The following is a 15430-nucleotide window of genomic DNA, read 5'->3' on the forward strand; positions in this document are numbered from 1 at the left end:
CACAGATAACAGTCCTGGGGCCATGTAACTACCTAAGACAGCTACCCATGTGCTTCCTCTGTCAGAAGACGGGAAATGCAGGGAAGATAACAGAGAGGTAGAAGCGCCACTCAGATTATCATCAAAGATTATTTAGATTTTGACAAGTCTCTACAGATTTATAAAGCGGCTTATAAATATGTTTGGATCTTAAGCATGTACATTTTCAGCAAGGCATTGTATCTACCTGTACAGGTATTGCTATGGAGCAAAAGCTGTGCATGGGCTATGCTATGGGAGCTAGCTCGAATCCAGCTAGAGGGGTAACAATACCAGTGAACAGAGCACAGTCCAGGCTTCAACTCAGAGAGTTCAAGCCTGCCATGGACCCTGGGTGCATACTTGTCTCACTAGCCTGCCCTGCAGGATATGGTCACTGCCATTGTTGCCTGTGCTAGCTGGATTCAAGTTAGCTCAGGTAGGCCAGCCTGTGCACCGCTTTGGTTGTGTAGACAGACCCGATATCTATACAGCACCTTGTGCAGTAGGGCCCTACCACTTCTGGGCGCTCCCACAATATAAATATTAAATAATATTATTAGACCTGATCAAATTATTTTTTACAAACAAATTTATCCAATTAATGTAGCCGATTTTTCTCTTTGAATGTCCTAGTACCCGTGAATGTATTAGTTATTGGTAAGTATCTACTGAATGGGTTGGACTGAATACTATGGCTTGTTTGAGAACTGTTCAGTTCAGTTATTCGCTGGTTACCATTAGTTATTCAAGATGTGTGACTGGTCATCTAAGCCTCATGACATTGTTTCTGATTCTTGACTGGATGCCTGAAATTGTTTTTAAACAAGAGGATGGGGAATAATGAATAGCAGAGAATGAGCAACAAATAATAAATACTATTGGCCATTCACGAATACAGTCATTCACATATAAGCACATGTGTGAATACAACAAGTAACCCAGTTCTCAATCACTTATGCAACCAATGATTCATCCATCTGCTTATATGGTCCTAATCACCATAGTATCTGAGCATCTCACAATCACTAAGGGATTTTATCATCAACACTCCTGTGTCGCAGGAAACTATTTCCATTTTAACAGATGGGAAACTGAGGCATGGGATAAATTAAGTAACTAGCCCAACATCAGACAAGAGATCTTCTGTTTGAATCAGGAATTGAACCCTTGGCCCTGGAGTCCCCATCCAGAGCACTGCAGACTGGTGCATCCCTCCGACTCGTCTTATGAAAGATGTTACTAATACCTGCATCTAGCAAATAAAAAGGACTAAAATTATGGCTGGACCGAACAGCTGTTTGGAATATGAATGAACATTTGTGAACATTGTTTTTTCAGCATCTTCCAGCTCTACAGTGTATATACAGAATTTCTCAATGATCATATCAGTGGTCAAAAGAAATGCTGTTAAGTCACTAAAATGAAGAATAAAATCGCTGTTTTCAGTTATCTGTTTATCTCCCCTATAAACTGTATGTCCTGGGGATAAATGGGGAAGCTGAAAGACACTAGAATAAATTCACTGATGGCATAAAGCAGTTGCATAGCAGTGTGAGTTTGTTTTTTTTTAAAGTGCCTGAGCTCGGCTTGAATACCTGCTTCTTAGATGGCCCAATCGTAACAGTGTTACAGTTGCATTTAAGCCTTCCAAAACAGGCTTTGATGCACACACCTTGCTGAGGTGAATAAGGTGTTGGGAAATAGATTTCCCACTGCTATTGTTTGGCTGGTGATAGGCTTTAACAACAGAACACCAGCACATTGATTTATATTGTGGAGATTTTCTTTGCGACAGAAAAAGCTATGCATGGTCCTTAAAAATAGCTTCAGTGCTGTGGGAAATAGATAAAAGATTAAAATATCTTGGCAAACACCAGGCTTGATTCTAAGAAACATTTTCCATTGTTAACCCCAATGAAATCTGCTAAGTTGGTGCCCTAATAAATAGCAAGACCTGCTTAATTGGGGGAATCGCCAGGAGAACAGATTGAGTACCGTGAATTTCACTGGCTCTAAGCAATGGATAAGTGGCACACGTATTTGCTTTAAATGGCACATGGGATGGTGGCTGAGGTGGAACTAAAGGTTCAGTTTAGAGAAGGGTGTAGCTTATCTGAACCTTTTTGGTCTGATAGTTAAAGTAAAGTACGTAAAACCGTGTTCCAGTGCATATTTCATCTGAATGGGTTCCTCCATATCTACACTGCAAGCTTACACTCGGTACTCAACCGGTGTGAAATGGATCACCATTTGCTGCTGCAAATTACTTCCCATGTTCATTTCATATGGATCTAGGGTGACCAGGTGTCCCAATTTTATAGGGACAGTCCCGATTTTTGGGTCTTTTTCTTATATAGGCTCCTATTACCCGCCATCCCCGTCCCGATTTTTCACATTTGCTGTCTGGTCACCCTATAAGGATCCCTTGCACTATGAACGCAAAACAAGTTGATCTTGCCTAATTATAGGTCCTGAAGTTCTTATTCGGTCCTGGCTCCCACTGACTTCAGTAGGGGTTTTGCCTGGACTAGGACTGTAGGATTGGTCCTGTGACGGAGTGTATAAAGTCTTCAGTGACAGGAAGCGGCCGGGGAGATGCCAGGTGCAAAAGTAGCCCTGCCCCTCCAGCACTGCCAATCCTGCATGGTAGGGAGGAGGCTTTTAAAGAAGAAAGCTGCAGTACACAAGGGGGACGCACTACAAAGGGAGTGACTAGCTCCTGCACCGGCAGGATGAGCCCTCCCAGCAGAGACCTCCTAGCTCTGCGAGGAGTCCTGCAAGCCCCAGGGGTGACCCCGCTAGGGAGGGGCTGACTCGGCTACCCAGCCGTAAGAACTCCAACAAAGCCGCCATCTGAAGTAAGGTGATGCCTCGGACTTCTTTTTTTGCCTTGTTACTGACCTCAGGAGGGGCTTGGTTTGTGTAGAGCTGGACTTTGGCTTTTCCTCCACCCAGAAGCAAAGTCAACCAGCCCACAAGGGCGAGGCCGCTACCAGGAGTGTGGCCTGTTCTAGGACAACGCCATGCTGGAAACTGGGCATGGCAAGGGGCCCCAGCCCAGGTGGGGCGACACCCCTGGGAGGCTCTTTTTACCAGGGCCGCTATGTTTTTTGTAATGTTCAATGCACTTAATGAAGTAGGAGAGACTCTAGCCAGGAAAATAGCCTCCCCTCAGCCTCAGTCCCTTAAGTGGCATCTTTCTGGGGGGAGGGAATCGCTCAGTGGTTTGAGTTCAATCCTTGAGGGGGCCATTTAGGGATCTGGGGCAAAAAATCTGTCTGGGGATTGGTCCTGCTTTGAGCAGGGGATTGGACTAGATCAGTGGTCCCCAACACGGTGCCCGCAGGCACCATGGCGCTCATGGGAGCATCTTAATGCACCCGCGTCCTGGCCCCTGGGAGAGCAGCTGCCGAATTTCAGCGGCATTTCAGCGGGGACGCCTCTCGATGACGACGCTTGTTGCCAACAAGTGATGTCATCGAGAGGCGTCACCCCCAAATTTCAGAGGGAACACCTCTCGATGACGACGCTTGTCGCCAACAAGTGATGTCATCGAGAGGCGTCGCCGCCGAAATTTGGCGGCATTTCGACGGGTGCTCCACTGCCGCAGTGGTCCTTCGTCTGGCGCCTGCCAGACGAAAAGGTTGGGGACCACTGGATTAGATGATCTCCTGAGGTCCCTTCCAACCCTGATATTCTAAGATTGATTTGGGGCTGCACCAGTTACTGTATTACATATATGTCTGTATTACATTATATGTAATTACATATAGGTCAGAAACCAGACTGTATTATAAATATGTCAGAAAGGCAGGCATGCAATTCTAAGCTTATCCACAGATACACACACAGCTAGGAGGTAAGGGACATCCTTGCAGTTCTTACAGATGATCTTTAACTTTGCCAAATCCAGGTGGAGAAGAACTGCCACCATGGTTTGGATGACACTGGAGAGCAGAAGATTTGAGATACGGTACAGCCTAGTGCACTGAGTCTCAAACTTTTTTTACTGGCGACCCTTTTCACACCGCAAGCCTCTGAGTGCGACCCCCCCTCCTTATAAATTAAAAATACTTTTTTATATATTTAACACCATTACAAATGCTGGAGGCAAGCAGGGTTTGGGGTGGAGGTTGACAGCTCGCAACCCCCCCATGTAATGACCTCATGACCCCCTGAGGGTCCCAACCCCTAGTTTGAGAACCCCTGGCCTAGTGGCTACTGGACAGACATGGGGCTTATTTGGAGAGTGTGGCTTGGGACAAGGGAGTTGTGGGCTTTCCTTTTATGGGACCCATCTCCATGTCTATTTCTAACTCAGTCTGGGGAGGTGGGAAGGACCAGCTACAATCGAAGGAATAATTCGGAACAGTCCTTACTGGCTTGGCAGAGTGGAATGCTCCTTTTGACTTGGCTGGGCAAGTGTTTTAACTTCCTTCCCATGTCCCCCCAACCCCCAACCTTTTCCCGGGAGCTGAATGTTGACTGACATGCTGTGCATGTATTTCACTGTCGGCCTCTCGCAGTGCATGGGCACACACAGGAAATGCCACTGACATGGCTGCTATAGAGCCAGGGGCTGCTCTATTTGGCCCCCCGTGTGTGAGAAAGCCACTTAGCTGGCTGCGTGCCACAGAGAATGAACACGCCAACCTGACTTCTGCCAGGAAGAGTCCCTGATCCTAAGTGTAGCCTCTCACACAGTTCCTGAGCACAGTCTCTTCTGGCTGCTGCCAAAGACACAGGGCAGCTGTTGTGTCATAACCTCATAGTGCCCACCCCCCCGTGCAAGAAATGCAAACGAGTCAAACCCCGTGGAAGAAAGAAAACGTGCTCCACTGGCCTTTGAGAATGAAGGGATTGCATTAACAGAGCCCATTTGGAAAAGTCTCAAAGAACTTTGGAATCAACTAGTCAGGCATGCTGAATTAGACTCAAGCAGCCTCACATGTCTCAGATTAACGCTCAGATCTGGGGAAGACATTGACCATCTCCATACGACGCCTCCAAGCACAGAAGGGCCTCATAATGAATCCTAACAGACTTGGCAAGACGAGTGGGTGTGCTCACATCTTTTACTGGACCAACTTCTGTTGGTGAGACAGACGAGCTTTTGAACTTAGGGTACGTCCACACTACCTGCCGGATCGGCGGGAAGCGATTGATCTATTGGGGATCAATATATTACATCTCATCTGGACATGATAAATCGATCCCCAAACGCACTCCCGTCGACTCCGGAACTCCACCAGGGCGAGGTGGAGGCGGAGTCGATGGGGGAGCAGCGGCCATCGATCCCGTGCCGTGAGGACGGGAGGTAAGTCGATCTAAGATACGTCGACTTTAGCTACGCTATTCCCGTAGCTGATGTTGCGTATCTTATATCGACCCCCCCTAATGTAGACCAGGTCTTACAAAGAGCTCTTCTTCAGGTTTGGGAAACTAACTCCACCTTGTATTTAGCTGGGATGCTCTGAGTTAGTTTCCGAGACCTGAAGAAGAGCTCTGGGTAAGCTCGAAAGCTGGTCTCTCTCACCAACAGAAAATGGTCCTTGTCTTTCTAATATCCTGGGTCCAACAACCCCGCATATAATAGACTGCTGCATAGACACATGCAATCCTCTGACCGCAGAGATTTCTGACTGATAGGGCATTGGGCTCCACCAGCACCTTGACACATTGCAGGCTTCTGGGATCCTCTTTTGCCAGCTCGGAACTGGATTCCAGACTAGAAGTCTTTCTATAGCTGGAACAGGAAGGGGACTGGATTTTATGGGCCAGACCTTCAGCTGCTGGAAGTTAGCATAGCTCCACTGAAGTCAATGGACGCCATTTCAACCAATGGAGCTATTCCGACTGGAACCACCTGAGTCTCTTGCCCTGTGTTCCTGCCTTACTGAATTATGCAGAACATCATTCATGAACTCATTTTAATGGCAGGAGAAACAGAGCCCAGTCATTTGCGCCGGCCCCTGTGTATCACTGCCCACTTTTGATAATGTTTTCATTGTTCAAAGCTCCAAATCTGCTGAGAGGCCGGTGCCCACTGATTCCCCCCTTTCCGGGGGGATTTTGGTGCTTTCTGGTGAATTTAAGCTTTTTTTCCTCTGTCTTTTCCTCCAGTTAGTCAACTAAAAAACCCAGAGCAGCACTTATATACCACAGTGATGTGCTCTTTAGAAATACTGCTAGATAGATCAGCAGGCAGTGTTATATCAAGGAGGAACCATGACCCAGTAGATTGGGCACAGGACTGAGAAACAAGACTTCTGGGCTCTGCCATTTACTTCCTGCGTCACCTGGGGCAAATCACTTCAAGAGCTGCTGGGGAAGTTTTCATTTTGAAATGTAAGTTAACTTGAGGTCAATAAAATGAATTACAAAGGTTGAAATGGAAAGGAATCATTCTGAAATGATCAAAATGCAACATTTCAATCAACCTGCTCCAACTTTTATTTTATTTTTTTCAGATTTTTTGGCTCATGAAAATTTCTGAGTTGTCGACATTTTGTCCTGATTTGGGATGAGAAAAAAATACAAAATCTCTAAAATTCTCACAGGACAGGAAAAGCATTTCCCACCCAGCTCCAGTCCCTTCTCCTCTCCAGGCCTCAGGCTCTTCATCTGTGCTATCGAGCGCCTAATGCTTATCCATCTTCCTGAAGCACTTGGAAAGGGAAGGTACTATATAAGCTCAATATAGGAGGAGACATTCAGCAGCTTGCAAGTGAGTCTCACGTGACCTGGGACTTGCCTACCTGAGAGACCTCCCCTTCCGCTATGGTACATGTCTATAGCTGAGATCAGTAGACGTATCTGACCTAAAAGCCTCATAGTTTAAATGAGAGAAAGATGCTGGTTGGCATTTTCTCTGAAGAGGCCCTTGAACCTTGATTTGAAATCCCCTGCCCTCACCTGGTAGCTTGATTTTGCTGATTTTCAGGGCACAATCCAAAGCCCCTCTTGTTTTCCTGGGCAGTGGGAGTGAGACTTGGAGGCCGAATGAGGAACCTATTTACTCTGTTGATATACACCAGCTAAGGATCTGGCCCTAAAAGCCTGGCCACTTGATGGTGGTTACTAACCAGGAAGTTAGAGGCCTGTCATTAACTGCTCCCATAGAACTAGGTACTGAGTTTAACCTTGGGCCCAGGAAGCCTACTGAAAACAAGGCAACATAACAAACCAAAAAGTTCACCATCATTAGGTTTTATAAAGCCAAGACCTCCCTGGCTCTAATTCAGCGTCAGCTCAGGCCCTCCTGCTACCATTGGGATCAGCCGTGCAGATGCCCCAGCCCGGCCTCTACGCCGTGAGGCTAAGGATATGTCTACACTTCAAGCGGAGGGCGTATTCCCATCTCAAGGATGCTAACTCTGGTCAGGCTAGCGTGCTACAAATTGAGCGTCAGCAGCAGGAGGGGCTAGCCGTGCTGAGAACAGGCCTGGCATCTCACACAGGTACGTACTCAGGGTGGCTAGCCCCTCCCACCGTCGCAGCTACACTCTCTTGGTAGTGCCCGAGGCTGGATCAGAGGTAGCGCGGTACGTCTCCTGGAACTGGGAATGACATTCCCTGATTAGCAACTAGCACTGCAGTGACCTCACCTGAACATCTGACCCCTTGGTACAAGGAGCTTGACTGGATTGGGGACTAAATGCAAACCCTTGGCATGCATGGTCCCACTTGACTCCCAGTGGTTTGGCTGGTTCGGGTGGGAGTAGGGGCAAATGAGGAGAGAGTGACCCAGAAAAAGGAACCGCCCAAGTGTACAATTGGAGTAGAGCACACGGGCATTGTCCTGTTCCCATTCAAGTCAATGGGGATTTTGCTGTTGCTTTCACAGGCAATAGGTTCAGGCCCTAAGAATCTGATGCGAGGCCCACTGAAGTCAGTGGCAGCCTATCCATTGACTTAACAAGCCTCTACATGCCATGTACCTTGGACACTGCATGCAGTGCCTGCATTTTGGACTCATGCACCTTGACTGCACAGAGGTTGCTATGGCCCTATTGAAAATATCACTCATTCTTCCATGATCTTTTTAGCAGATGAGAAATTGGAGCCCACAATTGGTCCTGCCTCCCCTTTCCCTTGTTCTTCAGCTTGCAAATTTTTATTAGCTGTCAACGTGTTAAACTTCCACTTAGCTGGACAGCTGCACAACCTGCCAAGTTCCGAAGCCTTGCCAGTGAGTTTAATAGATCTAGGGGCTTCTCAGGTAGAGGGAAGTGTGTGGGTAAGAGATCAGAGACACTAAATGGGGCAGGGCAGGGTTGATTCCACAGCCTCTCTCATGCAGGAGGTCAGACTAGCTGCTCTGGGAGGCAGTGGGACCCAGTGGATAAGGCACTAGATGGGACTCAGCAGATCTTGGGTTGGCTGTGTGACCTTGGGCACTTCATTTCTCTGTACCTCTTTTTTTCCTCTCACTCTTTGTCTGTTTTGCCTTGTAAGCTCCTTAGGGCACGGGGAGAGAGAAAGAGAGAGAGAGAGAGAGAGAATGTGTGCGTGTGTGTGCGCGCACACACAACATCTATCACAATGAGGTCCCAATCTTGGCTGACGCCTCTAGCCATTACTGTAATATTACTATAACTACTGCTAATAAACATCCGTTCTGGCTGCAGAATCTGCGAAGAGAGGGGAAAAGGGCTGCAGGACTCTTCCTGTTGTGTGTGTGTGTGTTTTCCACAAGAACTTGATTGACTGATGTTTGTGGCTCCTGAGAGCCAGTGAAAGATCCGCTCTGATAGCCAGAAAATTTTACAAGGGGCGGCAGGCTTAAAAGCGGTGGGAAGAAGCCGAGCCTGCCAGGATGTCGGAATGAAAAAGCCATCAGGAATGTGCCTCGGAGAACAGCTGCTACTAGCACTCTGGCAGGAGCCTTCCCCACAAGCTGCCTGGGAGCCAGGAGAGGGATTCAGAGATCACAGCTTGAGCCGAGGGAAGGGGGTTATTTATTTATTTGGTTGGTTTTGCTTTCCTCCACCCCCTTGTCGCTCTGAGGTCGGAACTCCTCAGAAGGAAGGAACCTGCCACGGGTTCACAGGGCAGCTCTTCCAGCTGCGTGGGTGCCTGGATTAGAAGACTTGGCAGGGGCTGTGGGGAGGAATCTCAGCTCTCTGGCACTCCTCGGGCTTTCCCTCCGCTCCTGCAACTGGCACCACAGTACACTGAATACAGATATATTTTTCACTGTCAAAACGTGTGTAGGGGTCTTTGCCCAAGTAAAATTCCCCCTCCAAGCACCATTCTGTGGGTGGGTTTGGCCAACCGGTACCTTCTTACTTCTTCTTGTTTCTCTACTAGGGTCTTTCAACGTCTGCATCAGATAAAGTAAATCAGAAGAGGAGCATGCAACCCCCCTTGGTATTTTATCTCCTGCACAAGCCCCTGCCATCCAGGGTGGGTGGAGCAGGGCTTGCTTCAGGAGCAGGTAGGAGAATTTTCAAGAGGTCAAATGGTCTCATGGTGCAAAGACGACCCCTTCTTGCTGGCTAGCGGCTCTCATGGAGACTTGAGGACAGGAAGCCCTGTGCTTCCTGTCCTCAAGAAGAGTACTTAGACCTTGCACAAACTGGGATCCCAGCAGGGTGATTTTGCTGGTCTTGCCCAGAAGGAAATAAAGCAGCATTTCAGTGACGCAGCTGCTGTGTTTCTGCTCTAGACCAGTTACCGTAGACTGGCTTTCACCACCAATGCGACCTAAACCGAGAGGATAAGCAACCCAGTGTAATGCAGATAGAAGGATAAACTCTTGGAACAGCACAGGGTCTGTTCCAATGCTTGCTGCAGGCATTGGGGGTTTTTCTTGGGTTTTAGTGGGAGGTGGATTGAGCTCATCATGAACAAATGGCATTATTATTCCTAAAATCTCAGGAAGACCTTGGCTAAAGTCAAGTCTAGTATCAAAGAATCACAGAAGATCAGGGTTGGAAGAGACCTCAAGAGGTCATCTAGTCCAACCTCGGTCAAAGCAGGTCCAACCCCAACTAAATCATTCCAGCAAGGCCTTAAAAACCTCTAAGGATGGAGATTCCACCACCTCCCTAGACAACCCATTCCAGTGCTTCATCACCCTCCTAGTGAAATAGTTTTTCCTAATATCAAACTTAGACCTCCTTCAGTGAAACCTGAGACCATTACTGCTTGTTCTGTCATCTGCCACCACTGAGAATAGGCGAGCTCCATCCTCTTTGGAACTGCCCTTCAGGTAGTTGAAGGCTGCTATCAAATCCCCCCTCATTCTTCTCTTCTGTAGACTAAATAAGCCCAGTTCCCTCAGCCTCTCCTCATAGGTCATGTGCCCCAGGCCACTGTCGGTCTAATGTCCACTACATCTCCTCTGCTGGGGCAATACAGCCCATGTTCATGTGGAGAAGGATTCACTCTGACACAGGGCATCTTCTGTGTCTCAAGGTACGATGGGTCAGATCTTCCCTCCCCAGGAAAATAATAATCATCCCTCGCTCTTATATAGAGTTTTTCATCAGTAGATTTCAAAGAGTTTTACAGAGGCCGATATCATCATCTCCACTATACAGATGGAGAAAATGAGACACAGAGAGATGCTGGGAGGCTCAGGGAGACACGCTGCAGTCATTAAGCCTTTGCTACACCCACGCGTTGTGAGTCTGAGCCCCTGCAGTGGCAGCTTTCAGAGAACATGAGTTGGGCAGGAAAAGCCAGCGGGAGGCAAAAAGACACACAGGAAATGCTGTGAGCTGTAGCATTGCGGCTCTCCATCTCTTTTGATGGCTAGGGCAAGACCATGAACTGGGTGGGTGTCCTAGAGGTGTGAGGCCCGGTTTTGGGAGGATGCAGCCATATGGCTGGGCTGGCCTCGGAGGGATTAACACAGGTCTGTTATTATTCTGAGGGGAATCTCAGATAGAAAAACGCCTGTTTTGCTTCCACAAGGTCATTTAACTGAAGAGCTATTTCGCTGTCACGAGATGGAGTTGCTCTTTCCCTCCCTCCTGCGGCTGCAATTCCACTCCGGGCTCGACAGGCAGAGCCCCCGATGCTGAGGCTGAAACCGAATAGCTCTGCCCACACTGGCTGTTGGTGTCTCCATTTCACTTCTTTAACCCAGCACAATCCTCAGCGCCCCCCCCTTTCCCTTTCCCCTGGGGACTCTATTATACCCACCGATCTGTTCACACTCCTTATCCCTCTGCATGTTTGCACACACTGCTGACCCAGGCTTTATCTGGAAGACATAAGGGTCTGTGTGCGGAGTTCCCACAAGGGCTATTAATTGTGTCGATGTCATAGCTTTCTCCCTTCCTCCTCCTCTCCCCTTCCTTGCTCCCCCCCCACTCACAAACTCTCAGGAGATTTGCAAAAAGAAAAACAGATTCACATGCAGAATTTGCAACCTTTGCAAAATATGATCCAAACCCTTGGGCGGGGAGAGGGGAGGCTGGTGTATGGTAAATAGTAGAAATAGCCCAGACACTCCTAGCTAAATGGGATACAGCCCCTTCCCCACTCAAGGCACTAAACACAGGACTGAACGTCCCATCAGCTTTGGGAAGGTTTGGATCATGATCCCAATCTGGATTGAAATTTTGCAGCTGTAATGGGCCAAACCAAAATCCCAGATAGGAACAACCTTGGGCTATGGGGAAACTTTGGATCTGGATCCAAACCATGCACCTCAGCCCCGGTCACCTGATCATATAGAAATGGTTCATCCACCGTGTCATCCTCCAACTCTCAGCTCCTCCTGCTCCTAGGTCAATGGACCTAGAGAGTCTCTGGCTGCTGTGTTATCAGGGGACTCAGCCATGTCCTGACTTTCATCCTTACCTGTACTCGGGCCTCTGTGAGTTTGGTCCTCTGGGCTAGCTCCTCTCGTGTGTAGATATCTGGGTAGTGGGTTCTCTCAAAGGCCTTCTCCAGCTCCTCCAGCTGCTCCGCTGTGAAGGTGGTCCGGCTACGACGCTGCTTGCGTTTCAAGGGGAGGTCCGGTTCAGACTCAACATCTGAGCCTTCATCCAGCCTGTTACCTGGCGAGGGAAAGAGAAGAAGGACTGAAGCTTAAATTGCAGAAAATCCAGAATTAAACAGCTACCGGGAAGGAGAGAATCCAATATAGTCATAGAGTTTAAGGCCTGAATAGACCATCAGATCATCTAGTCTGACTTCCTGTAGATAATAGCCTACTAACACCTCCCAGCCGCCCCACAACCAGAATTAGAGCAATTCTACAGTGATGATGTCCACCAAGCCAACTTCTACTTCTGGGTAGAACTGGATCGGGAAATTCTGACAAAACATTTTTGTCAGAAAAATGCTGATTTGTCAAAACTGAAATGGTTTGTGGGAAAGGATCAGTTTCGGTGAACCTCCTGATTCGAAAATTGTTTGGGAAAAAAAGAAAAGTTTCCAAATGGTGGAAATGTCCCATTTTGATATTTTTGAAACAAAACATTTCATTTGACAGTTGGGAACTATTTTTCATTCTGAAATGTTAATTTCTATTTTTTATAAAAAGGTTCAAAATAAAAAAAGGTCAAAACTGAAAAGAAACACCTACAAATGATCAAAACATGTGAGTTGACCCAGTTTAATGATTATTATAGTTTTTGGATGATCAGTTTGTGGACATTTGTGAACCCTTGGTCCTGATTTGGGACATGGAAACACACGTGAAACCTCAAAAACTCTCATGGGGCATGAAAATAGTTTCTACTTCTTGCCTGCCCAGAGGACACAGGGCTCCTGGCTTGATTCTGATGGAACCAGCACTACTCCTCAGTGGCTGAGAGAAAGTACATACTCTTTAGATGGCCAGAGCTGGGTAGGGGCTTTAAGTGGAGGGCAGAGGACCTAACACCAATAGCTTAGGCTCTAGGACCCTGCAAGGCGGAGGATTCCAGAGCTCAGTTAAACTGTCCCTTAGCCTGAGTCAGCAGGTGGCTGTTTGATGCCCCTTTGTGACATGACTTTAGGGGCCTCGGTTTAGTTCCTTGCGAACAAGCATCCATTTCTCCCCAAACACACCACAGCCGATGCTCATTGTTGGCCATCTCTGCAGAAAGACCGTGAGATGAGTGGATTCCCCTGTCAACCCTAGAGGTGGTCCCTTCTGGTTGGCATGATGCCCTTTTGCTGGGCACAGTGCACAGGGAGATTTCATGGCTGCTGCCCAGGTTCCACCTGTCCCATGGATAAAGGGAGGGTTTAATCCAGCATATTTATCGGGACCAAATTCACAAGAGAGACCGCGAAACTTCCCCAACAGCCCATCCTCAAAAGTAGCATTTGGCCCCCTGACTTCAGTGAATAGGGCACCCCGCTTTGAGGGAATGATGATGGGTCCATAAAGTAGCATTTTTAACAGGCTAAAAGCATCTTAAGGGAGACACAAGGAGTTTAAAGAACTCCCACAAGTTTCAAAACAGCTCACAGGGAAAGGTCTCCTCTTAAGTCAGTAGCTGCATCTCCTGTCAGCATCGTACAAGGTTAAAGGGAGTCACAACTCACAGAAAAGGTCCTCGGCTCTTGGAGGGGGGAAGCAAACAAGTTTCTGTTATTTGCTCATGTTTTGGCTATAGTCCTGGCTTTCACTCTATCTACTCTGTCTTCATTATTAGCTCTGATACCCCACCTGCTACAGTCTTTTATCTGGGAGGAAGGGAAAAAGAAAGAAGGAGAAAGAAAGAAAGAAAAATGCTGAAGCATTTGTTTGAGTTGTATTGACCTGGATCTGCTGCCAGTATCAAGTCTTTGCTGTGTATGAGACGTACCATTAAACAACGAAACCAAATAGATCATACCTGGCCAAAAGAGTTTGCCCCAGAGCTAGTGGGCCTGATTCTGGTCTCACATACATAAGTGCAAATCCTCAGTTGATGTCCACAGAGTTACCCCAGTGTAAATACACGGCCCGATGAACGTTACTGGGAGGGGGTGGGAGAAAGGTGCTAGACTGCATCACTCTTTAGTGCTCCCTCGAGGCCACTCACATTGCAAAACTGTTGTCTCAACAGATGCTGTGCGACCCTGCCACAGGTTGAGTGGTGCAGATACCAATGCACAGAATGCTTAATCTAGGCCGGTACCCCACGTCGCTGCTGTGTGGGAAAGTGAGAGACAACTTCAACTCTCATGGGATATATGCCCTTGCTCAGTATGGAGGCAGACCGGAGAACATGATGTATAAAGCCTTAGGTCTCCTCAGTGAAACAAGAAATCTGCTCTCTCTGTCTGTTTCTCTTTCCCTGTCTCTCATTAATACAATCGATTGTACTTAAATGCACATTGGTTAACTACAGGGACCTGATTCTGATCTCCCTTACACCAGAATAACTCCACTGACTTCAATGGTGTTACTCCCGATTTATACTGATGTAGCTGAGAGCAGAATCAGGACCATAATCTGTTTCAGTGCATAGTTCACAACCCCAATCTGCTCCTATTAGGCCAAATCTTTGTCAGCTATGATTAAATGCATGAGTTACGTATGCAGGGCCAAATCCATCCTTGGAATAATCCATATAAAGTCAATGGAGCTGCCCCTGGGATGAATCTGGCCCCTTCTCTTCACTGTGCTCTTATGTGGTGATCGGAACTTTCCACCAAAACCTCTTTTTTTCCCTCCCAGGACTGGGAATCCCAGCTGTGGTGTTCTCAACAGCTGCTGAACAATGCAGACGGCCTGTGGGGCATGAGGCAAATGTCCCAATGGGGGCCAATTATTTATAATGAGCAGGTCAAACATGCCATTGGAGCCAGCGTGCTGCAGGGCAGGATGCTTTCATTTCTTGGGTCTATGTGAGGAGGATGCATCAGGCCAATATTTTTAGGAGGCCTTTAGAATCCTGACTGTAGCACAAACCTGGTACATTATCAGCTTCGTTGGTTCTGGTACATGATCAGCTTCACTGGTTTTTGCATTTTCAGGAAAATCTCTAGATTCTTAAATAGTGCAACATGCACATCTGGGCCAGGTATAGGTACATCTAGGCTCTGGAGAACCAGACTGTGCACAAGCACATCTGGAATCCAAGAACATATCATTAATTTACTTAGCATAAATATAATTGTATATTTCACAAGCAACTGTAAGTTTCATTAGTTGGCATTCTTGATGGAAATAGTTTGCAATAATAGAAGTTAGACAGAGGTAAGTTTGGGTCTAAACTGAAGGCTGTCCCTAGTAATGAGAGGACACTTGAGAGTGTTTTGTCCACAGCATATAAACAGAGATGTTAGATAAAAAATGTAAAACACTCTTGCTGGAAGGCTGCAGAGGAACACTATTTTTGTTCCTAGACTCCAGAACAATGCACAGTAACCCAAAACAGAGAGAGAGAAAGCAGGCTGCTCACTAAGGCAGCAAAGCACAATTCACCCCACTTTGCTTTAAACTGGCTCCTTCCAGACTGACTCTGCT

At 47.4% G+C, this 15430-nt stretch overlaps 1 protein-coding gene across 2 annotated transcripts in view; it reads right to left on the minus strand.

The window, feature by feature from the left end:
- PAX7 (paired box 7) overlaps positions 1 to 15430 on the minus strand; it is a 146886-nt gene that overhangs the window by 65262 nt on the left and 66194 nt on the right. For both annotated transcript variants that reach the window (XM_050931340.1, XM_050931339.1), the window contains exon 5: positions 11839 to 12038. In XM_050931340.1, the coding sequence (XP_050787297.1) occupies positions 11839 to 12038 (200 nt within the window). The remainder of the gene's footprint in view (positions 1 to 11838; positions 12039 to 15430) is intronic.

This window comes from Gopherus flavomarginatus, chromosome 21 (genome assembly GCF_025201925.1).
Source record: "Gopherus flavomarginatus isolate rGopFla2 chromosome 21, rGopFla2.mat.asm, whole genome shotgun sequence".
Lineage (NCBI taxonomy): Eukaryota > Metazoa > Chordata > Testudines > Testudinidae > Gopherus > Gopherus flavomarginatus.